Source organism: Takifugu rubripes, chromosome 1 (genome assembly GCF_901000725.2).
Source record: "Takifugu rubripes chromosome 1, fTakRub1.2, whole genome shotgun sequence".
Lineage (NCBI taxonomy): Eukaryota > Metazoa > Chordata > Actinopteri > Tetraodontiformes > Tetraodontidae > Takifugu > Takifugu rubripes.
In genome coordinates this window covers 21,966,466-21,993,927 of record NC_042285.1, presented here as the reverse complement: position 1 = coordinate 21,993,927, position 27,462 = coordinate 21,966,466, and the positions used below count along the sequence as shown (strand labels likewise).

Here is a 27,462-nt window from a genome sequence, read left to right as displayed (position 1 = left end):
TTCCTGTGTGATTCATGCGCAGCTATTGAACACGGACCCTGACGGTAGAAAGGAATGCATTCCTGAGAGCTGTGATGAGAACTGTAACCCAGGTAACACTGGCAGCAGTTGGATAACCCCCTGAATACACAGCTAAACCTGTTAGAACAGGACGCTCTGATTAATGCGGCGTATTAACTTAAAGAGACGTTCCCCCAAAGTTTAACAAAAGCTTTTGGTTTCAGACCCTTAAACGCAGTATGATATAAATCAGGCAAAGTTCAGAGGTTCTCTCCTCACACTCACTAATCTGGTCATTTTCTTGTCATTTTTAAGGCTGGTATGTCAAAGATAATAATAGAGGCTCACCAAGCTAAATTGAAGAATCTTTATTCCTTAAAAAAGCTGTTTACTCTTACAGACACACTTTGTAAGAATGGCAGAAAAAGAGGTTTGGAGATTTTTTTCCCCCCCAAAAGTCGCAGAAATAGTCTAGTGATGAATTTGCGCTGAAACCGTCCACATGTTTAAAAGATTGGGGGGGAGTTTCTTTACATTAAATAGAAACTCAAAGAGAGGGGAAAGAAGATGCAAAATTTAGAACCACACATGCTTAGATACAAACACAAAGTCAATGTTTGCAGTTTGGTCAAATTTATAAAGAAAGCAAAACCTCCCCAGACCCCGGCTAACCTGAACATGTGTCGAGAAGAATCAGCTCTGATCTGGAGACAGCATCTTTAGATCACAGTGCTACTTAAATTACATCTACGGTTTTCCCCCTGTAGTGTGTGTGTCTGTGTGTGTGTGTGCATGTGTCTGAAGTAACTTTAACTGCACAGCAGCTGAGAGAGAAAGCGACTGCAGGACCAGTGCCATCCTACAGTCACTGTGGGAATCCCATGTTAATCACATAACACAGAAGTCAACCCCCCCCGCCCCAAAAAAATCTGATTTGAGCACGTCATAGCATCGATTCCAAAGCCTTTCATATCCCAATCCTAATTTGATTTTGCGTTGAAGAATAGACAAACTGTACAGGCCAACATTACAATCCTCCTAGAGGCCCCCACCCAAAGGCATTGATGTCAGGTAGGTCGGTGTTTGGCATGGTTAAACCATCTCCAGTGGACAGTAGCGTAGCTTAGCAACTGGGCCCGTCCACTGACATTCTTTTGGTTATTATTATTATTGTTGTTTTTGTTGTTATAGCTGATAATTTAAAAAAAAACAAAAAAAGAAGAAGAGCAGGTACATTTTAGGAGAGGAAAACAGAAATTCAGCCTCATGAAATCGTATTTTCTAGGTGGTGAAATTTCTACCGTAGCCCTTGTTAAGACAAATGGGTGAGACACAACAGTGCAGTTGGTTCTCCTCAGATCAGCCAACAGCTGTGAGGCCACCGTCAGGCTGTAGGACCACCGCATGATCGCGATAAATATATTCAGAGCTGTGGAACGCTTTCATATGCCTGGATTAATATCTTTGCTTGCATGCCTCCAGACGTCTTCATGGATAAAAGTGTGTGCTAGAGGGTTGCAACTTTTGGGACAGAGAATTGTAGCGGCAACACTCGCGAGTGATCCGTACTAATGTTTAGCAGATTTAAAACGTAAACATTAATACAAAAGAGGGGGGGGGGCGTTTAATCCACTCCTAGCGCTCGGAGCTGCCTCTCGATCTCGTCGTCTGTGATGTTGGCTTGTTTGGATGAAGTGGCACCGGGGAGAGACTTTCCTGCAGCGGGAGCTTTCACCATCTGGAAACACGCCCCGGCACAACGATACGATTAGCATAATCACCGGCTTCCATCAATTATGTGGTTCACATTTCAAGCTGATATTGTACATTTGCTAAAAAAAACCCGTGGATGCTGCTGAAGGATGGCGATGACACACATGGCTGCTTATTTACTTCAGCCAGATTCCATATGTTCAAACCTTTAAGCTTCAGGGTTGATAGACAGTACTTGTGTTGTTTAAGTTTAAAGAAAAATAACATTGAAGCCACATGGAACCATTCAGAGCATCATTTTCTCAGTATGTTATTGAGACTGAGAAGAAAGCAATCATCCCCTTCCAACACTGAACTATTACTAACTTGCCTGCTGGTTCTCTCCAGCTGGGGGGCTGTGCGGAGTGTTATGAGGAGTAATAACTCATGAATCCCCCCAGGGGGAGCTAGACGCACAGCAGATGGCCAAATTGAGCCGTGACACACGCACATCTCGAAAAGCTAAGGGCTAGCCCCACCAAGTGGCAGCTGGAACACATTTAAATAGTGGAAGAAGAGCCAACTCTTTAGTCTCCACCATCAAAACTAGTTTACACATCTAAAAACTGGGGCAAAATTTGACATTTTCCAATTTTAGTCATAACAATTGTTTTAAATTGGACATCAGCTGCTATTCAGTGAGTAATTCACAAGCCAGAAACGACGACTAATGTTTCCCTTCAGAATTTCTCACCTTTCCCGAGATCTCGATGCCAATTTCATCCAGCACCTGGTTGACAATGTCCTGAGACTCCTCTTCATCCCCAGACCCTTCGAAGATGTCGTCTAAAGTGTCGTTGACTGGACGGTGAGGGAGGAAACGGTGGAGGGAGATGAGAAAAACAAGTGCAAACACTGGAAAACAGGCTTGTGTGTGTTTTACCAGTTTGTGACAATAAAAGTCGTATTATGTCAGAGCTGAGCTACCGCTCCTACCACAGGCACCCTGGGAATCTGGTTTAGGTAGCTCAGTAAATACCAGAGAGAGAGAGAGTGTGTGTGTGTGTGTGTGTGCGTGTGTGTGTGTGTGTGCGTGTGCGTGTGTGTGTGTGTGTGTCCTTACTCATGTCCTCTGTCATGCCCATCTTCATGTTCTCTTTCTGGAAGTCCTGCATGGTCTTCAGGGTCTTCTGTGGATCCATCTTTTTGTTCACTGCTTGCATAGTCTAGCAAAAAGTTTAAGGAATCAATAAACATGTTTATGTTGCAAATATACCTGCAGGTTTTCTGGAATTAAAGAACCCTGTAAAGAAGGTGTTGCTCCTGATATAAAGTTCCCTTTTCCTTCCAGAAGTGTGAAAGCATTAGCGTATACAGAAGGGGTGACAGTAATGTATATCCACCATATCTCACACTCACGTGTCTTTAAATAGTAAAACCCAACTCAGTGCACTCCATTAGATTAAGTTTAAAGGGTTTCACCTCATTAAGGGCACTAACGGGAACACATTCTGTATGCAAGACTTTGGTTACATTATCAGTGTAGCTGAACTAAATTAAAGGAGTGTAAAATATGTCCTTTAAATGGATATTTAACTCATAATCTATGTGTGAACCCTAATTCCCTGTTTTAAACATTTTGATAAGAGTTCTGTTTTATAACCGACATTATTTATTCCTCAACCTCAGACTATAGTGTGAAGAAAGGGTTCAGCATTTTACCTTGGCTGTTGTTGCCATGGCGCCCGCCATTTTCATTTGAGAGTTCATAACTTGAGTTTGCGTGGACATGGAGGTGACTTTAGAGCTGACAGCGTACGTGCGACACTTCTGCTGCCTCAATTGAACCAGCTGCTTGGCCAGAATCTTACATGCCCCCATGTTACCGGTCTTGGCCATTTTCTTGATTTCTGCCTCCTGGAGGGTGAAAAGGGAGAATAAATCAATATTACTGAGTCAGGAAATTGGTAAATGGCTAACTGAGGTGATCTGAGTATCATTTGTGTATCATGCATCACACCGTCCTGCGTTTAGGAGTTATTGTTACACAATTATAATGACTGCTAATTTTACAACGCTACGTGATAACCTCCACTTATGGGTGGCTACAACACATAGCAAATACCCATGCAGGCTGGGATGTACAGATAAATAAACAGAATTATCCACACAGCTCTCCTCAGATTACAGCTTTTGTAGAAACAGATATAAGAATGTCAAGCAAATATGTTCTATTAGCTTTGGAAAACATCAGAAACACAGAGATGCCCAAAGACATTGTTTGTTTGTTTGTTTGTGTGTGTGTGTGTGTGTGTGTGTGTGTGTGTGTGAGACAGAGGGAGACAAATGTAGCTGCAGGTTACAGTAAGCTACATCTGACACCATAAACACATGTTCATCTGCTTCTGCGAGGTCTGAAAGCTTTTTCACAATGCTGATCTATTACCTATTACCCCCCCCCCCCCCGCCCACACACACACACACGCACACGCGCGCACGCACACACACACACACACACACACACACACACGAGGACAACAGAAGGTAAAGCACGGCCTGTGCAGAGATTATAATGTCTTCGTTACTGCCCTGTCAGACACAACGATAAGAGGCACTGAAGCAGGGGGATGATGGTGCAGAGCTTCCTCTGGAACAGACAGGATGCAGAGCAGTGATGTTTATATTTGTGAAGAACACCAGATTCAACTCAAAGACGAAAAATATGGATGCGTGGAATTCCATGCTTGGATTTTATCATCAATACAATGATGAAAAAGACGTGACATTGTCCACATGCTCTCCACTGGCGTGAGCAGCAGGGGGCGACACACAGTCATTCCTGCGCTGAACTGCAAAAACAGGTCATTATATGTTGGTGAACTCTTTTGTTCAGCGCATGTTTTAAACATCCAGAGCAATTAGCACGAAGCGTTAATTACTGTGGAATAAAAGTGTTTCCCCTGAGATGCAATTATGTCCTGTATGATGATATTTACTTTACGCAGCAGAGGGCACCTATTTCATCTTTCCGAGAAAGGAAACGCGGGACTGGATAGAGCCCTGTCGTGTAATTTTGAGTGTGTGCGTGTGTGTGTGTGTGAGAGAGAGAGAGAGGGCACTCTTAGTTGCCTAAAGCACAGCAGCACACCAGATCGTTCTTGTTCTTTCATTTTAAACCCATTAGCCTATCAGACTTGTGGAAGTAGATTTAATAGGTGTGTGTGTGTGTGTGTGTGTGTGTGTGTGTGTGTGTGTGTGTGTGTGTGTGCTCCTCCTACCAGTTGTTTCTCCTGTTTCTCCAGTGCTCCTCTGTCTCTGGCGATCTGTCTCTGAGTGCTGCGCATCTCCCGTGACTGCTCCTTGATTATGTCTTGGTAGAGCAAAAGACAAACACGCACATTGCAAAAATCGTTTAAATTTCAAAACATTCTCAAACATTTCCTCTAAATGTGTATAAATGAAGCCTATAGCTAAGATCAAGGATATATACAGTGCGTTGTTCATCACCAGGTGTCTTCCTTATGGTAAAATATGAATATGAATTTATATGGTGGATCTTTTTACATAAGTTGCATTTTATCTATTAATTCAAGTGAAGACCAATTCTTAGACACAATTCTCCCCAAATACATCTCAATAATGGTGCTTTGGACTGAAGTGAGAAGTAAGCCACCAGTCAAATGGTAGAATCAAGACAAAAATGTACATTTAGGTCTAAATGTGTGAAAAAGTGGGGCGTAAGTGTACCGCTTTGGAAGAAAAAATAAATCTGGATGCATATGGAGCATGTGTGAGCGTCTCCCCACAGACAGGCCACAGCAGCACGCTGACGGCTCACACTGACGATGCCTCGGCATTAAACCACTCAAGTGGTATCACGAGACATAAATGACAAGAGCACGCCACACAAGCAGGGTCACATGACCCAAGAACCTGGAGGTGAGACCACGCTATCATCACTTAAATGTGTTCAACTCAGAGGCTCTTTTCAGAAAGTACAATTAAAATCCCCCCCAAAAAACCTCATTAAGCACCAAGATCAATCATGAAAGCCTGAGATAAATCCATCGATCAATCCGAACGGATGAACACCAAACTCCTAAAATGATGACGCAACAAAGTATTTAATGGAAATACTGTAAATTATTTTTAAAAAGTAAGCCATTACAGAACATGAACTCGATCGAGGCATCGGCTACGCAGAAGCAACGCGTGCATACGTACAAGGTGACGTTACGACAGCGTCTCAATGTGGGAGGGATATCGCCCTACAAATACGCGGGCGCTAAGCCCCCTCCATTTACCAACTAACCAAACTACTTCACCCACTGTACCCAGGGTAACGGCAAAAAAAACGACCCGTCCGTGGAAGGGTTTAAGACCAAACGATGGAATCTGCCAAAGGAAATCCCAGCGGAGGCGTTCAGAAAGTGGAGTGAAGGTAACCAGGGCGGTAAGTCCAGTATGCAGACGGGCGACGAGGGCGAAACTGGCATTTCAAAGGTGGGGGGAGCAGCTGGGCGATGCTGTGTGAACATTTATCAGCAGTGTTTAAGTCATTCCATGCGCATTTCAGCAGAAACTATCCTTAATCGACCGGAATTACTCGGACCCCGACCCTCAGAATCAACTGTAACCATTTTCAAATTAGATGATTAATTAGATTAATGGGATTTAATTTTAGACAGTGGCACAATTTCCATTTGAACTTGTGGTTCTGGTCATAGCCTGGAGAAAAACACTGGAGCTCAGAGCGAACGGCTTTCGAGGAATTTGACATCAGAGATTATTATTGGCTGAAATAACAAGATCCAACTGTACAGAAAAGATTAATGAGTTACTTTAACGACCATTCGTTTTTTTCCTCAATGCAAACTTGTAATTTGATGCTGTTTAATAATGACCTGATTAAATTCCCACCATGTTATATCAATAACATTAAGTTATGTGACTTAAGAAGAAAAATAAACTACCAGACGTGCATTGATCCGGATCATAGACGAGTGTTTTAAGTGATCATATATATAATTAATGTATGACTCCAATTTATGCTATATCATTGTACAATTAATGTAAATGCTGAACCGTAGCTCTACTTTAGCAACAGCTAGTTAGTGAATAGAAAATAATGAGGATAATAATGTTAGCCTAATGTTACAGGAAACATCGAATATTGAGTAAAAACACCCTTTCCTCTGTGGAAAACATAGCATGGGCGACGCTAATGCACCATGACTCAAGGCTAGTTTAAGACTTCAGTCGGTAATGTGACATCGTGAGTCATGACTCGACTGGAGCCCAAACAGGTTAAACAGGTCGAGTTAAGTGCGGATCGCTAGTTGAACATGAGAGCAACACAACAGTCCGGCTGCTACCACAGCTACAAACAAGTTAGCTAGCTCTTCAGACTGGCAGCCAACTTACCATCGACCGTCTTCTTCTTAAATAGGGAAGCCATAACGTCGATATCTATAAAACTAAATCTGGAGAACAAGCCTGACTAGTCGCGTTAACACCGCCGTCTCTCTGGGGCGGCGGGTCAGTTTAGCTGCCTGTTTCCTGGTTGACTTTCTGTTGTTGGAGTTCCTCCCTCAGCTGACTGGTTCAACGACGTCGCGTGACGTCAGGACGGGACTCTTATGCTGCGTTCAGTGTACCTCGTAAAGCTCCCGACAATAAACCGCAAACCTGACCGGCGTCCAAATTTACTGGGATTTCGATTTTCTGTTTGACAATATTTGCTTCTGTTAAAGTAAAACATTGGAAGTTGCTTCAGGAATAATTTTAAAAAAAAGTTGATCATGAACATTTACTTTTTTTGAGTTATTAGTGCATATTTAAAGTGGCAATCAACATTCCGATATAGAGTGAAAGCAGCACAGGCATGACTATAAAACTGCACACTGGTAGATAACAAAGAGACAACCTTTACGGATTTCAAACATTAAATAACCTTAAAATGCAACTTTATAAATTACATCTTTAGGCTATTTTTGGAAATCAAATGCTGTATTCATTACTTTACTTAACAGTAAAATGATTGCCTTTCATTCTCTTTTTCTACACAGAAATACCAGCATTTTGTACACTCTTCTACATAGCGTGCTGTAATATGGTCTTAGTACAATATTTTATATATTTTATGTAGGCCCGATCATTAAAAGATATTGACGTAACAGGGCTGACAACAGGTTATTTTGGACACTGTACTTGGATAAGGACACAATCTTTTTGTACTTTGAGAAAATATTAACAACTTGGGATTTCAGGCAATAACATCTATTGTGTATCACTATATAATGACATTCAACTTTTAATCAACAATAATTTTGAAAAATTAATGTGCAATGCTCAAAGGCCTTGCCAGATTTTGAAACAGAAAATTTCATATTGGGTTTTGTGGTAACAGTACAAACATGAAAATTCTTCCCAAGAAACAATCCACAGATGGAGTTGTTGCCTATAAAATGAAACCCACAGTTTTTGAGAGCCTCATAAATTCTGTTATTTGCAATTTCCCTCTGCATCTCGGGAGGCAGGACATTTCATGCACTCCAGTGTGTTCCCATGTCCCATGTATCGTCTTATTGCAGACTGATGCTGGGAGCAACTTTAGGCTCTTGAACCATAACCAACTCAATTTGGAGCACGTGTGTCTGGAGTTGGAATTGGTAGGAGGGACACGATAGATCTGGGGGGTGAGCAGTGCCAAGTTATGGCGGGAATGGGGGGAGAGAGGGGTGACTTTGAGGAGAAGGGCAGGAGGATGGGTAGCACTTTTCCTTATCTGCAAGGGTGCGCACACGTACACACGCTTGCACACACGGGCCAAATCATCCTAAGGCGTTGTTCTTGTTAAGGTTATTAGGGAAGATGTTGGGCGCTAATCAGTAGAGGGCTACAGGGACCGCTACTAAACGTCCTCATCATCAGAGGGCCCCAGTGGTGATCAATCTGGCCCCAAGCACCCACTGGACCTCCAGGTACAAAAGCCATTATCTGTCACTGGCATGCATCTGCAAAGTTGGAGGAGCTGCAGAATTGCTGGAAGACAAAATGTTAACATTTTGCCTGTGGTGGATCTATCAGAATTTGATTAGCATGTTGTGGAACTGATCTCCAGGGACAGATATAACCTGAATTTACTGAGTCATGTGACTAGAATTCATATACAGGCCAATAGGCAGGACCAATAATACAAGGGCACAACAAAGCTGCGTTCAAATAACTGGCTAATTTAAAAAGTGACACCAGCCGATGTGTCTAATGTCTTTGTATTCTGCTGCTTTTGGCACCATTTTCTCCCCTCTAATCTCCACACATTCTCCAACTCTGTATCCCTCCAATTTTTCTCTGTTTCCTAATCTAGCCTGGGGCTAGCAGACTTGTAATGCTAACTACAGCGATGGACACACACAGACACTTCACACAGGGAGCGAGACGTTCATGTGTGAAATGAGATCTCCGCACAATCAGTGGGAGTCGCAGCAATAAAGCGCATCAAGCTTTTCAGCTTTAAGGTATCGTTCAACAAATTGCACATCTCTCCTCTGATGACTGTGGAGTTATTCTTCTAACAACATTTTCCCTTCTCTCCAGACTAAACCATTTGTGGACGTCCAACAAAGAAAATAAGTGAGGAGTCTAGCAGTGAGTTTTTCCTCATCAAAACAACAATACTTCATATGGATCGACTTATGTGTTATCTAGAAACATATTTTTTTGAAACTGTAGATGAACTCAATAAGAATCCTGCCCATCTCACATTTTCTTTTTCACTGGTAATAATATTTTAATAAACTTCCCCGATGACATAAAAAAAACTCCTTCATCCGCCTTAAATCACAGAATACATAAAACATATGACTACATACTGTAGTTTTCCCTGACATGCAAGTGGGCTAAAATATGTCTGCATGCAAACGGGGAGTGGGACACAGGGCTTTGATGGGGGATCTGGGATTTGAAGAGTACTTTTTCTCTCTGATGGATGGAGGCTTTGCTGCTACACAGATGGGGAGAGAAAGGCAGATGCAGACAGCAGCAGACATCAGGAGTACCAGGGGGCTTGAGGACAGAAGCGAATGGAGGACAGATTCACCGAGAGGGAACAGCACAGCGGGGACAGCCTTGGGTTGGGGGAGGAGGTTGCAGTTTCCAGACAAAAAAGTTTAGAATTTCAAGGAAATAATAGTCAAATTGAATCATCAAATATCTTCAGCTCCTATAGCTGGCTGTAATGCACAATGTGGATGAACGTGAACAGACATTTCACGGCCTCCACAACATATGAGAACAACTGATCTTGGTCTCCAAAAGAGACAATCACCAGCTTCAGCGCGTAGGTAGAAATGTGAGACATGTTAAGGACTGTAACACCTCAAAATCTAGTCCATAGTTCTGAGTTCCTCCAGGAGGTCCTGGTTCTTCCTCTTGGTCATTGCGTCAAACAAGCATCATTTCTCTTTTTTGATTTGTTCCACTGTTTCCTAATGATGATTCTGTTGACCAGTGCTACAGTCATCACATTTCCCATCTTTTCATACCCGTCTTAGAAGGATTTAGGACATATGGAAAACAGCGGGCGGTTGAAGGGAGGGATGGAGGGAGGCTGGAAGACAGGGGGGAGGCAGGGGGCAGGGAGTGGAGGACGGTCTAATAAATCGAGTGAGTGACTCCGCTCATTTCTGCCCGTGGGACGAATCCAGTTGCGCTCACCGGCGCAGCACATCAGGGTGAATTGTGGGTAATAAGAGATTATTCTCCCCTGTAGTGTTTGCTCATCATCGCTGCATCCTGCGAGCCTCCCACCAGGTTCACATCCGAGCCCCCGAAGACAAACAGATTTAGCATTTAGATGCAGGTGCAAGCTCATAAACACAAACACATGCAAGCAGGCGGCGTCACACACATCTTACGCAGACGTGGTCTTCTGGGTGAGGTCAAGCAGCCAAGTGTTATTGTTTAAATCCGCTCCTGGCGTCTCAATTTTAGATTTCAGCACCTCACACTTGCGCGCGCACACACGGACACGGTTCAATGACACGTTCTCTTATCTACAGGTCCTTTTGCCTGAGGACACCAATCTGTCTGAGGGTAGAGCCTACACACTTGGTACATGCCCAGAACCATTTTTTTTTTTCGTCTTTACTCTACTGACTCTTCCATCTGGGGTCCTCCTTGCCCCGGAGCCAGGCTGTGGTCACACAAACCAGGCTGGTGGTCCCAGCAGGGGCCCATACTCACACACACCATTTGCATGAGGGAATTAGAGTCATTACGACTGGAAGGGCAACAGAGGACGAGTCTTTCGCTCTGCAGACAAGGGGTGAAGTTTAGGAGGACAAGGGGCCTTTTTTTAATCAGGTAGTTGAACAACATGTGAGCAAATTGTGTCATTGTATTTACTGATTAAATAGTTTCCATACCCAATATGTCGTGGATATATATATATATATATATACAGTATATGCCTTGTTCGTGCATGTAATATGTAATTCAAATGCAAGTGTTATTTGTGGGGAAGCTAAAGCGAGTTTGCCCATTTCAAACCATCAAACAACAGAAAAAGAATCATTTTGAGCTGCCAACAAATTACAAATATAAAAACGTAATAAAATGTGAAGGATGTCCTCATTTCTGTAAAAGGCAGGAGATGACTTCAAAACACATCATTTTCCTTCACTTATCATTTTTCACATGAGGAAACACAATATTAAGACTATATTACTGTCCCAGTGAAGATAATGTGAAAATTATCTTATTCTTCCACACGACATTGTGAAAAAACAGACATGAAAGTTTCACTCTGAAGAGTAACGGAGTTAAAGGCTGTGCGACAGAACGCTTCATTTCACACATATCAGAACTATGACCCCCCGATGTCCTGCAAGGGTCCCCCTCCAATTTGCCAAGCACTCTCATTTTTGAACATTTAAATCCATTCCTACGTTTTTGAAAATCCCCCCCAGTCTGACCCTCCCTACGGGGACACGCACATCACCGCCCCCCCTCCATCATCGTGACCAGGTCTTTGAGGCTCCATCATCTCATTAACTCCAGCTGGGCGGTCGAGGCCGTCCGCCTTCATCTTTATCCGTGCAGAATAGAGTCAGAACTGGAGGACGCTCTCCATAATTATCTGCTTTTTAGGCAAGGTCAGCACAGTGACTCTCAGCTTCACCCTTTACACAGTTTTCCAATCAGAACTCTCATTTCCATTCTGATACGGTGAGGACGATTCTATCAAATCACTGAGGTAGTGAAAAAGTATGTTTCTTAAAGAAAGAAAAAGCTCCTTAACTTTTTTTTCCCACACTCGGGTTAATGTGTAAATTCCATTTCTATTAACCTACAAATGATGTCTGTTACTCATTAGAATTAACACTCGCGTGGTAGCACAAATGATCCCGCTGTGCTGTTTGGAGTCTCGCTCAGAATAAATTATACATCCAAAATTTAGCCTTAAATTGAGGACAAATCCTGCTGTCTGTCGCCTGTAGAGTCATTGTACTGAATAAAAAATTAACTCATATTGCATCACTCACATGAACCAGAAGATGCACTGAGGGAGTTTTTAATTAAGCTTCAACCTTACAGCTCCTCCCCCACACCTCTAAAGTGGTGAAACAAGCCAAAACATGTGCAACCAGGAGAATCAGGCCATCTATGTTTGAAGATTTCACCCATTTAAGTGTGTTGTTTGCTATTTTTTCAGCTTGATTTCAATGTAACCCTGCATGTCAGGTGTAACTAAGCTCAGTACTGTGACCTGCACGTGCTGAACTGTTTCCATGATGGTTGCTCCATGCAGCAGCCGTGTGCAGTTTTCTTTTCTCTGCCTCCTCATCAGCTTCAGGTCGCTGGAAGAGCCATTCCCAGGCAGGTGGGGGTTCCTCTAAACACTCTCTGGGGGGTAAACATGTGGTAGTCTTGCCATCAGAAAATCGCCTGATCCTGCAGTCTGACTAATGCGAGGCTTCATCGGGAGCATCATCAGGAGCGGCCCTCAGCGTTATCTCACACCTGCCTCATCAGCACTGCTGCGAGGTCATTTTCTAAGAAGCAGTTCAACAAAAGTGCTTTTCTCCTCGACAACAACAACACTCTCATCTCAGCAACCTGAACTTTTTCGTCACGTTTACTTTTTTACCTCTGAGATAAGAAGTGGAGCACAACACTCGTGCCCTGTTTTTCATTATTTCTTCGGATGTGTGCCCCCAAACCTCCTCCCTCGCTGGAAATGATGTCCCTGAGAAACCCGCCTGGTGAGCTAAAGCCATGAAAGCTTAGCTCTTTAGATCTCAAATCCTGGAGGTGTCCCGATCTGGAGAGGCTTCAGCAGCAGGGAAAGCAAACAGTTCTCCAACTCACCAACCCTGACTAATAATCATCTTGGTGCCTCATTAAGGAACTGGGGAGAAGGGGAGGGGGGTGCTGCTGCAGATGTTTGGTGGAAGTCCCCCTGAGGTCTGGTGTCTGTGTCATCCTGTAATATGCACTATTAAATGAGAACGTCTGCACGAGTGTGTGCATGTGTTGCTGCTCTGATACTTCCTGCTTTGTCTCGAAGCATCACTCCAGGTGTCCCACTGCCCCAGTTCCAAAGTGAGTGAAGCACCAGGAGCCACTTGACAGAGACGTGCACTTAAACTCTGCCGTCTGCATCTGATTGGGTCCTGTCACAGCAGCCATCTATCAGGTCTTGACTTGCAGGTAGCAGCCACAGCTGATTGATTTTTGTGGCCGATGCTGCTTATTTTCTCTGACACATTTCAGATTTACACATATTTTAGCCCGACCCTTCCTCGCCGATGTCTTATCACAGTTTTAACTCAATATTTCACACCTCCCTTGTCAAATCAAAGTGAATGAAACATGAGTGAAAATGATGATTCTGTTGCCATTTGTCGCACTCTCTGGGGGCCCTTGCACATGTGGCAACCAGGACGAAGAGCCGATCCTGGAAATGAATAATAAATCTTCCTGTTGTCTTTTCTAAACCTTTACCTTTCATCAGAGATAATGCACAGAGAAAAAACACAACAGCAAATCACTGGGCAAAATCTAGCTAATACAACTTAATCCAATGCATAATTTTGCTTATTATGCATTAAAAATAGTGTGTTTTCACTTTTACATCATCAGATTAATTCCTCCTAAGTTATGGCCTTTATTTTGGAAAAAAAAGACATTTTAGTACCTTTGAATTCTTTTTAGATTTCTATATTTATTCCTGTCTTTTGTGTCTATATTTTGATGAATAAAGTGAAGGAAAACTCAGCCCTGTGACTTTAGAAGCCCAAAAAGAAGAATTAAAGATTCGTTGACGAACAAGCCACAAGATGTTAATGTAGGTGCAGCGGTGATTAAATTGTCTTCAACAAACCAAACAAAGTAATCAAATTAATTTCAGATTATGTTGCAGGGTAAACATTTGGTGCCAAGGCACAAATTTGCAGCCACAATCTTTCACTCACCTGAAACAAATGTCATTGTTAGCTGATCACATTTGCTAGTGACTATGTCAATCGATGGAACCTTCATTTGACCATTTTATTGTGGACCAATAACAGACAACAGCAATAAAAACATGCAACAGAAGTCAATGGCCCTAGTGATCAGACAATGAGTGATACATCATAAGTGTGGTCATTCTCCCTCCACACAGCTATGCATCCTGGGCAACACGTAGAGGAACAATATTGCTTAACATAGTTGAAAGAGAAGTTCAGCTGGCGACATTTTATCCTCTGATTCCTTTTATGAAGGTTCTAAAACATGGAAATGGGAGTGGATCAGTTTAAATGTTTTTGTCGTCATCTCAGGTGAGCAGGCAAATGGAAACATAAGGGCAGTGCAGATAAACGGAGATGTTAGCAAGTATATTTGTGTAAATAGAATAATGGCACTCAGGAAAAACAGCGCAGAATCGGACAAATCCACCCATCAGCAGCAACAAAAACCTTCCACCTGCAGGTTTAGTTATTACCGTTTCACCGTTAGATGATTAGATACCAGCCTGATGAGGCTCCGTGCAGCACATGAGCCAGGTGTCAACTGTTTAATTATGCCTCTGTGGTACCCAGTTATCTCATTTTGAGCTGAGAAAACCAAAAACATCTTGTAAATACAGCTTTTAATCCGTGCAGGTGTGGTATCGTTAATTAGCTTGTGTGTGTTGGGATGGAGGCACAAACGCAGCTGGACTGCATTTGATGACAGAATCATCATTGGGAATCATCTCAAAATGGTGATTTGATAATGATGGGCAATGATATTCAGTAAAAGCCTTTTCTACTTTAAACCAAAGCCAAAGACACGAGTGCTTCCGTGAGAGGCAGTTTCCTCTAACAGAAAGGGATCCCAGAGGCCGCTTCTATGGCCCTGCAGGGCCTGTAATAGCTAGTAGCATATTAGCATGCAAAATTAATGTTATTTGATGTTTTAATTTACTGAATATTTGTGAAAAATAAGAGTATCTTCTTTGTGTATCGTGTTCAGGTTCACTCTGAATGACTAACCTTTTTCCCCCAATCGCTGCTGTGGTCTGTCATGATGCAGTGTACTGCAGATGAGACTACGGCCATGAGAAAATGCCACTGCCTTTTGTGAAATAACGTTTGGCTGTGGATGTCAGGCGAACGATGAATGCCAAAGTGACACACTGAATGGTTCAATGTTCTTCACCTCAGTTGCTTTGCTGCTTCAGCTCAAATTAATGAATGCTAATGCATTTTATTCCCTTTGCTCACACAAGAAATATTCTGAGAAAAGAGAAATATGTCACTGTATTATGTATATTAGTGATGTGATTCTGACAAAAGAACTCCCTCTCTCTCCTTCTCTCTATGTCTCTCTCTCCTTCCGCAGAGGCATCATCCAACTCCCGGTCAAAGCAGAATAATTGTCAATGAATATTTAACTTGTCAGTTTGTTATGTATGTTGAATTAAGGAGTCTCTATCTCTGTTGCAATAAATATAGTGTAATGGTGTGCAGTTGTAATGATTTCTCAACATGATTCCAGGAGATGAAACGTGAAGTGGAATAGAAAGGTGTCATGTTAGAGTCTGACCAAAAGGTGGCAGCAAACAGTTCAAAACACTCATTAAGATCTTTAATTCAAGGGAGGACAGAATGACAATCAAAGTCCGAGGATAATTCATGTGATTCTTCAATGGCCGCGATAAATACGTGGTCTTTCCCCATCTTTATTCAACCACCGTTTGGCTTATCACTGATTTAACTCAGACGCATTTTGTTTGTATTTTAATGAGCTTTACGTAAGTGGTATGTAAATAAATAAATAAATATTTCCACCTGTGAGGTCTGTACACGCGCTTGAATAATAATACAATAAGGAAATGTGGTTGTGAAAGAAAGAAAGAGAAAAATTAAGAAGCGTTCGAAAATCCATTTGTAGCAGGTGCCATTAAAAAGGGGGCGTTCTCCTCCTTCTATAATCCTCTCTGTCCTCAGTGGCCAACGGCTGGACGCTCTAAGTCACCTAAATGCGACCCACAAACACAGCCAGCAAACATTACTTTAGCTTTTATGAATGAGAACCAGTCACACAAACCCAGATTCGCGGCTGGCGTCGGTGCCTCGTTGAACACCACGGCTCCGCGCAGGCCCTTCCCCGGTGGGCGTGCGTAAAGGGCCCCAGCCCTATCTAAATATAACTCCCCTCCAAAAAAGACAGTCAGACGGCTGAAAGCAATCAGTACTCCGTCAGAGGCGCCTGAAGACCTGTCAGAGATATTCTTTTCCTCCAATATTTTTAGGATACACTTTGCTACGTAACGTTCCGATCCATTCTGTGGCCCGGGGTGTCGGCGGCGCAGCGCGCAGCGGGAGGCGCATTGTCTGACGGCATGGCCATTGTATGCGTTTGGGCATATATGGAGGCACCCACAGCTCCGGGGGTACAGCCCGTGTGAACTCGAAGGAGTGACCGCGCTTCTCTCATCCGACTGGATCTTACTGAACGCTGTGCTCCGTCACTATGAGCTGCCTGGATGTGATGTACCACCAAAGTTATGCAGCGCACTACCTTCCTGCTGCGGCGTACAAAGCGACGTGCTACAACCACCATCAGCAGCAGCAACAGGTGAGACCCTCATCTTCCCACACAGACTTTATATATTTGTTTCCACCTGAGGTGATTTAATAACGCATCATGAGAAATGTGTCCGGAAAGTGGAGGAAGACCAAAAAAAGTTAGAAAGCTCCAAATATTAAAAGGAAAAGACACAATTCTGAAAAATAAATGTAGAATTTTACTGGTCTTTGGGTGATGTTAGATTAATATTTGTGGCATTTTCTGACATTGACTTCTGCCTCACACAAAGGCCTCCTCAAATTCGATTTCATTGATTACATTCCAGTCTGAGGCTCCTAATTCAACACAGGTCATGCGTAATGACACAGCTATTAATCCTGCAGTCAACTGCTGATGTAATGACAGCCAGGCCATCACTCTGGAATGTGGAAGAGCCTGAACTTTAAAAATAGTTGGAGCGCAGCGTGGGAATACAAGGAAAACAAAAGCACCTGTAAATATTTGCTATTTTGGTGAAAATAACACAACCGTTCTCCTAACGTCTGATTTGTCTGTTCCTCTACGTAGAGAAGGCTGAGTGTTTACAGTAAGATGCAGGAGTGTTACGAGCAGCAGCAGCAAACGGGAGGAAGAGGGATGCCATCCAGGGACCAAGCAGCCCTTGGTGCTCCATCAGGTCGGACACCTACGCCCGAGTCGGAGCAGAAGGACAGTACTCAGCCGACAGAAACAGAGTATTTGGGCTCCCGGTGTGTTTTGTTCACCTACTTCCAAGGTGAGATCGGAGATGTCGTCGACGAGCACTTCTCCCGAGCCCTCAGTCAGTCCAGCACCTTCAGCAGCGACACCAAGCAGATCAGAGTGAGTCAGCCCTCGGCCTCAAACGGACCATGGAAAGGTGAGTTGAACGGCTTCACCTTTGAATCTTCTCTTCTTGTCACGAGTGTTAAAGTTTTGTTTTGTTTCAGACTGCGGGTCCGAGGCTCAGAGCGCCCCGGTCTGGAACGGCGCCTATCCAGCCCAGTCGAGCTCCTGCCTCCCATCCCTCCACCCAGACTTCACCCCCAGCCCCGTATCCTTCAACCATCCGGACGGGACCCTGTGGGCCGACCATGTGCTCACCCAGGGCAGCCTCCCACCTCCGTCGACTCTGCCTGACAGTTGGGCCTACAGCCTGAACTCGCAGAGCTCCAGTGGCTACCCCAGTGTCCACAACATCTACCATCCACACCCTCACCTCCACTCCCGGCACCACCACCCCATGCTCCATTCATACCCGACCCACAGCCCGGCTCTGGATCCCAGGTTCAGCCCTCTGCTGCTGCCCAGCGTCAGGAATCAGAACCAGGCATCTGCCAGCGCAGGCAGTCCTCCACACAGTGAGGGGGTGAAGACAGAGATGGACCCCAGCGGCAACAGCCCCCTCTCAGCCACCTCCGTCACCTGGACCCCCCCTGCGCTCCACGGATCATTAGACATGTACGACTCAGGTACAGATGTAGCTTAATCCCCACTTTTACAGTACATTATAATATCTAGTCGGCCGTTAAACATTAACGCTACGATTTTCTGTCTTTCTGCAGCTGTTGATCCTCAAACCAAAGCAAAGGCGGCAGTTTGGTTTTAGCTGATTCGCTGAAGCAGAACAGGGAAAATCTACCACACCAAAGCCAAACGCACGGCTATCGCACTGCGCTCTCCCAGCTTTATTGGTATGAACTCTGGAGGCCTCTTCTGCCCTGTCCTTTTTTATGCAATGTGAGACCAAGTTGTTCTGTTTCAAGAGCTTTATTTTGATCCACATTTTGTTCTGTAGATTATGTTTTTGGTTTTGTTTCTCTTTTTTTTTTTTTTCCAAAGGCTGTAAATGCTTTTTTTATCTGATGTGTACAGTTTTTATCTAAATAAATGGGTTTTTTGGGGGGTCTTTTTTTCTGGATTCCTACTGCTAAAATGCTTAAATGTTTGCTCTTTTTGCCTCTGAGGACTGTGTAGTGTAAATAATAGTTGTGTACGTTTAAATAATAAATTGCTCAACTGTATTTTCCAAACCATCTTGTAAAAGGTGTTTCATTCTGACTCTGTTTAACGTAAGATTTAACTTTTAACAGGTAGCCATGACACCACTCTTCACTATTGAGCCATGTTTAACACACATTTACCCAAAATGATTCAATATTACACCCGTGTCTCCCTTTTAAAATCAGATTTTCATTCAAAGTATAGCAGCGTAAATTTAAGCGGTGCGTTTACATTCCATTAAGTAATCTGGGTCATGTCTTGACTCATTAGGTAATCACATTATTCGAGCAACAGATCCAGGAAATCTTTTTTTTTTGTCTTGACCTTTATCAGCTACCAGTGGAACATATGTGATACACAACATTATAGGCCAAACAGGAAGTGAGTTTACTCACAAAGGAACTGGACTGCATTCCAAAGTTATTGTAAGATACCCTGCCGCGTCTCTCGTCTGACTGTTTGCAGACAGAGCCATAAAACAAACACAAGCGCTTCTGCAGACTGACCAAGACACACAGAGGAATGTATTTTCTGTCTGAACAGGAAGTCCTATGGCAGCAGGTTACTGTGACAGTGTGGACGTCAGATTCCGAGCGATGCGTGGCAGAGCTGCTTTAGATGTTTCCGACGTGGCGCTTGTTTTATTTGTGTTCATTCTTCAGGTGTTTTGATCGGCTAGTAGCAGCGCGCTAACATTCCAGGTCTCCTCTCCCATTCCTCCTTTTTGTCCAGCCCAGAACTTCAAATCTGGATCCCATCAGCCGCATTTTTATTCCGAGCATCCACAAAGAATGTGCTAAAGTGACAGAATAAGTGAAATGAGATTAGTTCATCCATCTTCAACCACTTTATCCCTTAACGGGGTGGAGGGGAGGGGGCTGGAGTCTATCTCCGCTGCCTTCAGGGAAGAGGCTGGGTCCACCCTGGACAAGTCTCCAGCTGTATCGAAACAAACAACTGTCTACTCACATTCATGAGGTTTTTTTCTTCTAGCAAAATATTCCTGGTATGATTAGGAAGATCATATTTTAGCACAATGCAAAATGAAATCCAACCTGATGATGATTCTGTTTGACTGATAACACCACTGGTGACTCTTTAAGTCTGATTGTGCCTCACAAATTAAGATTTTATTCTATTCTTTTGTGTAAAACAGGGAATTGATCTTTTTTCTTGCTCACTGTTTTATATCCAAACTTGAGGAACATTTAATCTGCTGAAAACATTCAGTTGCCAATAAATGACTTGTTAACCTTTCTCCTATATCATGATTGTATGAGATGATTATTATGTTCCTTTAAGATTTTTAGATGGTGAGAAGGTGAGGAAAGGAGACTCCTGACTTTATAGCAGGTTGTCTTCTCTCCTCTCCTCTCCTCTCCTCTCCTCTCCTCTCCTCTCCTCTCCTCTCCTCTCCTCTCCTCTCCTCCAGTTTCCAAGTAGCATTAGCATATAGCTACTGCATCAGCATATAGTGTACTTATATGCTAACAGGCTTCCCACTGGCAGCCTCGGAGACTCACCACAGGCACTTCCACTGCAGGAAGAACACCAAGATACAGTAATATAGAGCTAGAAGCAGTGTAAAAGTGATTTATTAAACAAAAGGGAGTGTCAGAGGTACAGGAAATGTTTCATGTGCTGCAATTAATTAAAATTTCACCATCATTTAATTTGATTTAAAAACTTCAATAATTGATGACATTGTGAATCAACACTCAGGCAGATTCATAATGTGGACATTATTAACAAACTGCATTGGCCCTCCACTGCTCGCAGATTTAAAGAACTTTAATCACAGTGTTGCATTTAAAATTTTAGAGCACAAATTCATGCAGAAAAAACAACAAATGACTGAGGAATATAGAAATATAGGCTTATTTACTTACAAGATAACTCTATGGTTGTCGACACATACACATACACACACGCACACGCACACACACGCACACACACACACACACACACACACACACATACACACACAAAATCTAAAAAAACCCTCCTAAAAGAGTAAAATAGGACAGGGAAGAACCCAAACCAATCTGTGGTACTGGATCCTGCCCTCATCATTACTTGATTGCCTTTTTTGTATACCGCCCTCTCATGCGAAGGACTTAAATTATGTCAAAGAAAAGACAGGAAATGACTGTATTTCATCTCTAATTTATTTGGAATTCGTGTTTTTTTGGTGACCTTGTAAACCTTCAGGTTATCACCATAGCCAGATGCTACCTGCACCCATATGGGTGGCTACTCACAATCGGATTATGGTTCCATTTCAAAATATTCAAGATGAGCCTCCAAAAAGTGCTTTTTAAAAAAAATTATTTTGGTTTGAATAGTTTCAAGGTTTAGAGTTGGTTCCCAGGACTCCCCGGTCAGCATGCTAACCTACAGACCTATCTCTGCACTCCAAAAACATTTGATGTGACATTATATTGAATTTTAAGCACAGCTGCTTTTTACGTTCACTTTTAAAGCTTACACATCTTCTCCCTATCACAGTTATATAACCTCAGAGTTATTTGACTGTATTGGTCTGGATCAGACTAGCAGCACGGCGCGTTGCTCGCTCACAGACAGAGGAATGTTCTGCTATGTTCGCTATCTTTCATTGCTCCAGTTTATCGTTTCAGAATGTTGAAGCAGAAATAGACCTTTTTTAAACAGGGGTGATGCTTCTGTGTGTGTGTGTGTGTGTGTGTGTGTACAGGCCGGTGACCCCGAGCGTGGAAAGCTTGAGGTTTGCTGTGGCTCCAGCTCCTGAGGGCTTTCAATTAAATCAAAACTCAATATACACTTAGACCAGAGGAAAGGATTAACAGTTATGTCTGTTTACAATGTACAGCAAGACCATCCGCCCATAACACAGGCCACTCACATTCCTCCGCCTGCCCACACACAGCGTAACCAGGACCCATGGCGATGTCTCAGTACAGCAGATGTCAGAAAGCGTCACGTTGAAGATCTGAGTCAAATATCAGTTCAGGCCTTCAAATAAAGACGCGCCGGAACGGCGCTCTGCGTCAGCGGGGAGTGAATGACTTGTTGGGAAACTGGAAACTGCTGTACCTCAATACTTCATACCTGCCGTTTGTTGTACATGCACTGAATCCAAAGCCTCCCGTTGCAGGAGGCATTCCATTCATAAAAGCAAGACTCGCTGCTGCAGCGGCAGCCTGGTTCTGGGTAATGTGCCAGTAATCACAGCGGCCAGTACATAGCAGTCATTCCTCTGCTCACTGAAAGCACATTTAGCAGCCAACACCTGTTTCCCCTCGCTCAGTCTCCATGACGCTGCTCTTGCCTGCATCTGTCACGTCTTTCTTTTTTTTCTTCCTTTTTTATAAATTGGTGTTGCAATTCCTGGAATGTACAGTAGCAAACAGCCATTTTATTAAGCAGGCTGTGTCAGAAAGGTGCTTTTATGACCTTTGAGGGATGTTCAGGACACTTTCTGAGTGTAAAAGAACTATTAACTGTTGCGTATGTGCTTCTATATGATGAAATCCAGCATTACATTCACAGGCCCATCTGTTATATACATATAGGTGTACTTATGTGTGGAATCAGGTTTCATGTCAAACATCTGTATCAAGTGATAAACTGGATAAACTAAGAAAGATTTCTCATTTTAAGGGAGCTTCTAAATATAAAGCTGACAAAACCTTGTTTTGTTCTGTTTTTCTTATTCTTGCTTTGATGTTTCACAACTGATTTACAGGCAGCGCCGAGCTATAAATAACATGTTTGCTACTATATTGGGCCTCAGTCACTCTAAATACAACCACCTGCCTCACAGAAGTCCTGTAAACAGGAAGAATGATCTTCAAATCCCAGCAAATTAAAGACTGAAGATCAAAGTAGATTAAAGACCTCAATAATGACCAAAAAGACCCAGGAATCCCAGTGTTGTGGCTATTTCAGAGCCTTAAAACTCACAGCAGTGAGTAAACTGGCCCTTCCACCTGCCTGTCAATCATCCCAGCCTCCAAGAGCAGCCCTACCTGCTGCCACTGTCCCATGCAGCCCATCATGACCATACCAGACATACCAGAACCACCAAGGGACATTCCTGGACCACTGACCTCGATTGTTGTTTTACATTAGAGCTGTCCCCGAAAACAAGTTTCACCTCGGGGTTAAAACAACAATGCGTGAGTGAACAATGCCATTAGAGCACTTTTTAAAAAAGAATTATACATTACAAAACCCACTTCTTTGTTTGTCTCTGCTTCTTTCTCAGTTACGGCTGATTATTATCTGAGTAAAACAAAAATAGAGGCTTAAACTAAACATGAAGGAATGAAATTCCAATAACACATTAATAGGTGTTTTCCATTAAATATTAATGTAAGATCATTGAAATAATGATTGACAAATCATGTTAAAAACAAAAATTCTTCTGAATGTACTTGTAAACAGTAACATTTGCAGTGTTGCCTTTTTAGTTTGCACCAACCTGTTGAACAACAGTGGTGCAGTCATGATAGCCTTTGACACAGCAGCCAGGTTCAGGATGTAAAGCCTCTCGAGCGATGAGCATCACGGGTGTAGCCCTGCGATGGCGGTGACAGACGGACGGACGGAAGAACCCAACAAACTAAAACCAACCCGTCACCAATCAAGCCACCAGTGCTGCCCAGTCAAATAATCCAAAACTGACTGAGGCCTGCTCACAGTGTGTGTGTGTGTGTGCGTGTGTGTGTGTGTGTGTGTGTGTGTGTGTGTGTGTGTGTGTGTGTGCGTGCATGTGCGTGTGTGTGTGTGTGTGATCACGCGAGCAGAAAGTGTAATCTGAGGGATAACGTGATGCTTATCCAGCTGATCCCCCGCCACCCTGGGTACTGACAGGTTGACACCCGTCATTCTTCACATTAACTTTGCCTAATTGGAAGGTAATTCCACTCTCCTCTACTGTCCCGCCATTGTCCATGGAACCACCCCCTGCAGCCTGGCTCTTTATGCCGGCACCCTATAGCCGGTAAACCCCTCAGCGGGGCTTCTTGTCCGGGTCCAGAGTCCTGGAGGGGCCCGTCACTGTAACCTAGGGAAGTGGAGTTGCAGGACTTCCTCTGTGATGATGACCCACATGCTGGGAGGCTCTCCGCGAGGTTGACAGGAGAGCCGGCCCTAAATTATATCAACCTGTCAGTGTCCGCAGCTCTCCCGCCAGTCTCTCACACTCATACACACACATTTAGGAAAGGGTCCTTGAATGACCCCCAAAGAGCTAAAATAATGGTTTGAATGCGGTTTAAATCAAAACAGCAAAACACGACAGATTATTGGTGTCTCAAATCACACATTTGAGACCAGTCACCATGAACCCAACAGGCCCGAGACCCTTGTTTAGGATTATTAATCCATACAAACCACAAATCCAGCTGCACTGTAGCTCTCGTCCCACCCTGACAGTGATTGACAGGTGTTTGTAGAGTCACTCCGCAACATCAGACACGAGACATATGGGAGTCCCTCCCTCCTGTCATGTCCACCTTCCCATGAGCCCTTTGTGGCTTAGGTGGAGGTGGCAGGAGCAGTCAGGAGCACGTCAGAGCAACAGGAAGAAGCTAGCACGCTTACACCCAGGCTCTCCCTCTCTCTCTCGCTTTCTCTCTCTCAAACACACACACACTCACACAAGCACACAGGCATCTTACAGGAAAAGCAAACACTCTCGCTGTCGGCCCCCTGGGGAGTGTGTCAGCTGTCATTAACTTCCTCGACTTCCAGAGAAGTGGGGAGCTTCCCCTCGCTTCCCCTCCCACACACAGGTGACTCACTGGGTGTTGCATGCTGGGAATGCCGGCCTCTCTGCTGCACGCTTCTGTCCTGTAAAAAACAGCGAGCTGGGGGCCAGAACAACACCAGCAACTGTCAAAGACAACGTATCAGTATACAGGTTTGTACACAGTAAATGTAATATTTAGAAGGTTTTGCTTATTTAGCAGTGTGTGTCCGATCGTGTGTGTGTGTGTGCACATGAGGGTGTAGGGGGCATGTGTGGAATGTGTGTGTGATATAAAGGCTTTTTCCTCACACCACAATGGTGTCTTTGACAGGCGGGAGAAGGGAAGGCTTTGTTTGGTGACACCACACAGTGTTGTGAATGCCCGACATAGCTGCCATTCCTCTCTCTGTGCCCTCCGCCAGGCCACTGGCTTATCAGGGATTCCTCTCCTTTCTGTCTGCCCACGCACACCCCTCACTATGTGTGTGTCTCTGTATGTGTAAGTGAGGAAAAAAGTTTGTGGAGCACAGTTGCTAATGCCGAGGGAAATGCAAATGAGCTCCTGAGGAGAACGGGGCCTTTGTTTGATGACATATCGCTTCACAAGAGGTCCACTTTTGCTGTCACTTTAAAAAAAAAGCCTTCAATTAGCTGCCTTGCTGTGATTTGATTACATTATTTTGATTAAGTGGAAAAAGAGCCCATAATGAAATTAATGTCAAAAGGATATCCATTATAATGTGTTCATAACAGTTAGGATTGGATTTTAGCTGAGCAAACACATCAGAGCTTGACCCTCCTCTTGTGGTAAATGTCCTTTAGACACGCTCGACACGTTCTCTCTTTTCGGTTCAGAAATAATCTGTAATCGTCTCAGTTGCTAATTGTGGCATTAAACAAGGCGACACAAACAAGCTAGTGAAACATTTTGTTTGCATCATAACTTGTCTCGCATCCCATTTCGGGCATATTTCCAGGTCACAACTTACATGTTTAACCATTTTTTGGAAATACATCTGCACCAAAAAACCTGTCCCAAATTTGATCCCTGCCATTAACAACTCGGAAACTCTGGCCGGTGGGCAGCTGTGTGCCGAACCTATAATTGAGCGAAACGCATTAAAAACAAGTTTACGTAACATCATTACTGGATAAAGGCCCTGAGTGTGCAATTCGGAGATCTTTCCAGAACTCATGCTATTTTCCATTCACTAATTCCATTCCTCCTCTTTCATCATTCTGTTTATCTCATCGTTGCACTGCGAGCTGCTGCGTCAGTGAAAAGCTCAGTCTCCACTCTCCTCCCAGTAATCAGTCTGCTTCTTCAAGCTAAGACACGACCCTCCAAGAGGCCTGGTACTAAAATGGAAGTCGATTTGTCGTCCACATCTGGGCCAATTCAATAGCTTACGTATAAGCATGTACGCAGCTGTTGTCCTGCGTGTTCAATGTAGGTTTATTGTTGTAATGTGATTAAATGAGCTTTGGTGGTCCTTACAGAGGCGGTAAGGAGGGGAAGCAATGAATTACAGGTAACTGGGAGTTATGGTAAACATTAAGAACAAAATGATTATGAGTATTACAAGTTCTTATCATTCGTTTCACTGTCTGCTGTGCCTCGTGTGTACGACAACAGAATAAAACATGTAATATCTAGTTTTTCTAACCAGCTTCACTCAGCAGAGCTGATTTAGTTCAAGATCTTTGCTACAATGAGATGTTTCTATGTAGACGCCAGTGTGGAACTTCGCTCATCAGCTCCTTTAGGAAACATCTTCGAAAATAAGTCCAACATCTGGAGAGGTGTGAAATTCCATTCCCAATGTGAACCTCGCTGTTTTGTTATTCCGTGTCGCGTCAACAAGGCTTTCGATAATTACTCAAAAATCATCCTGAACGCCGGGGCTTTGAACAACCCCGTCGCAACTTAAAGAGCACCTAAAACGCCGGTTTCAACGGTGAGAGGAATCCCAGCGAATGAGAGGCCATCAGACATGTTTGCTGAACCCTGAACATCTGTTTGGGCTTTGTTTTAAGAGAGCTTCAGGGGATTCTGGAAAAACTTCACCCTTCTCACTTGGGCTGACACGGATTGGCGCCGCGTACGTGGGACTGATCGCCCGTGGAAGGCGTCAGAAGCAAGACGCCGGATCTTTGGTCAAGGGGCTGCAAATACTGACAGTCAGGACACCTTTGATCACCCTCCCACAGAGTCTGGTTTATGGTTACTGGGGTTGTGCAAGGCACACAGCGTTGTCAGGAATTTGGGAACCTTGCATAACAGTGAGATTGTTTAGATGACCATAAAAACTGTGAGTAATCAGATAATTGTAATTAATGGGGCTGACGTATTTACATGCAATTCAGAAAAGCAATAATCAAAAGACCCTGGTTTGCATGTTTCTGTCCATGAAATGGATTCCTTTTGGATGATCTCACAGTTTTCAATTGTTTTCAATCCAAAGATTGTTTACTAGAATGTAATAAACACAACATAGCGTTGTTATTAATAGAGATTCTGATCAAAACCAGGAGCAGGTCGAGCTCTGACACTATAAACCTGCAAAGATCACACTTTCCAAACACAATCACCAGCAAATCTAGTTTGTAGTTTAAAGAATATCACTAGACTGTATTTAGTAACATTTTTCTGTATCATTGTTCCTTACGGGAGCAATTATGTGAATGTTATTGTAGCTTATGTCCTCACACTCCTCCACCAGTCCTTCTTTTGGGACTCACACACACACACACACACACACACACACACACACACACACACGTGCGCACACACGTAACCAGTGGGATGATAATAAGAACATGCACAGTTCATTAACCCCCAGCTCTCCCAGGAGCCTCCTGCAATTGAATCATAGTCACCCCGTCAAACCTGTGAGATCTCCCATAGGAGTGTTATTAACAAAATGATCTTTATAACAACTCACACA

General features: G+C 43.6%; 2 protein-coding genes and 1 long non-coding RNA gene across 4 annotated transcripts; 2 read left to right on the top strand and 1 right to left on the bottom strand.

Annotated features, from left to right (window-relative positions):
- Nucleotides 1-353: 353 nt before the first annotated feature.
- On the bottom strand, nucleotides 354-7,303 carry chmp2ba (charged multivesicular body protein 2Ba). The gene is made up of 6 exons (XM_003962010.3): nucleotides 7,117-7,303; nucleotides 4,971-5,062; nucleotides 3,415-3,609; nucleotides 2,816-2,918; nucleotides 2,447-2,553; nucleotides 354-1,738 (listed from the first exon to the last, which is right to left on the bottom strand). The coding sequence occupies exons 1-6, from the start codon at nucleotides 7,148-7,150 to the stop codon at nucleotides 1,625-1,627; spliced, it is 645 nt and encodes a 214-aa protein (XP_003962059.1). The 5' UTR covers nucleotides 7,151-7,303; the 3' UTR covers nucleotides 354-1,624.
- On the top strand, nucleotides 6,012-13,842 carry LOC115251472 (uncharacterized). Of its 2 annotated transcripts, XR_003890027.1 has the most exons (4): nucleotides 6,012-6,145; nucleotides 9,062-9,212; nucleotides 9,292-9,342; nucleotides 12,545-13,842. It is a non-coding gene; the product is annotated as an uncharacterized lncRNA (long non-coding RNA). The 2 variants fall into 2 exon arrangements; XR_003890025.1 differs by lacking the exon at nucleotides 12,545-13,842 and having other exon boundaries at nucleotides 9,292-10,280.
- A 2,343-nt stretch (nucleotides 13,843-16,185) lies between these two features.
- On the top strand, nucleotides 16,186-18,806 carry vgll3 (vestigial-like family member 3). The gene is made up of 4 exons (XM_011611072.2): nucleotides 16,186-16,803; nucleotides 17,323-17,653; nucleotides 17,724-18,245; nucleotides 18,339-18,806. The coding sequence occupies exons 1-4, from the start codon at nucleotides 16,699-16,701 to the stop codon at nucleotides 18,380-18,382; spliced, it is 1,002 nt and encodes a 333-aa protein (XP_011609374.1). The 5' UTR covers nucleotides 16,186-16,698; the 3' UTR covers nucleotides 18,383-18,806.
- Nucleotides 18,807-27,462: the final 8,656 nt, after the last annotated feature.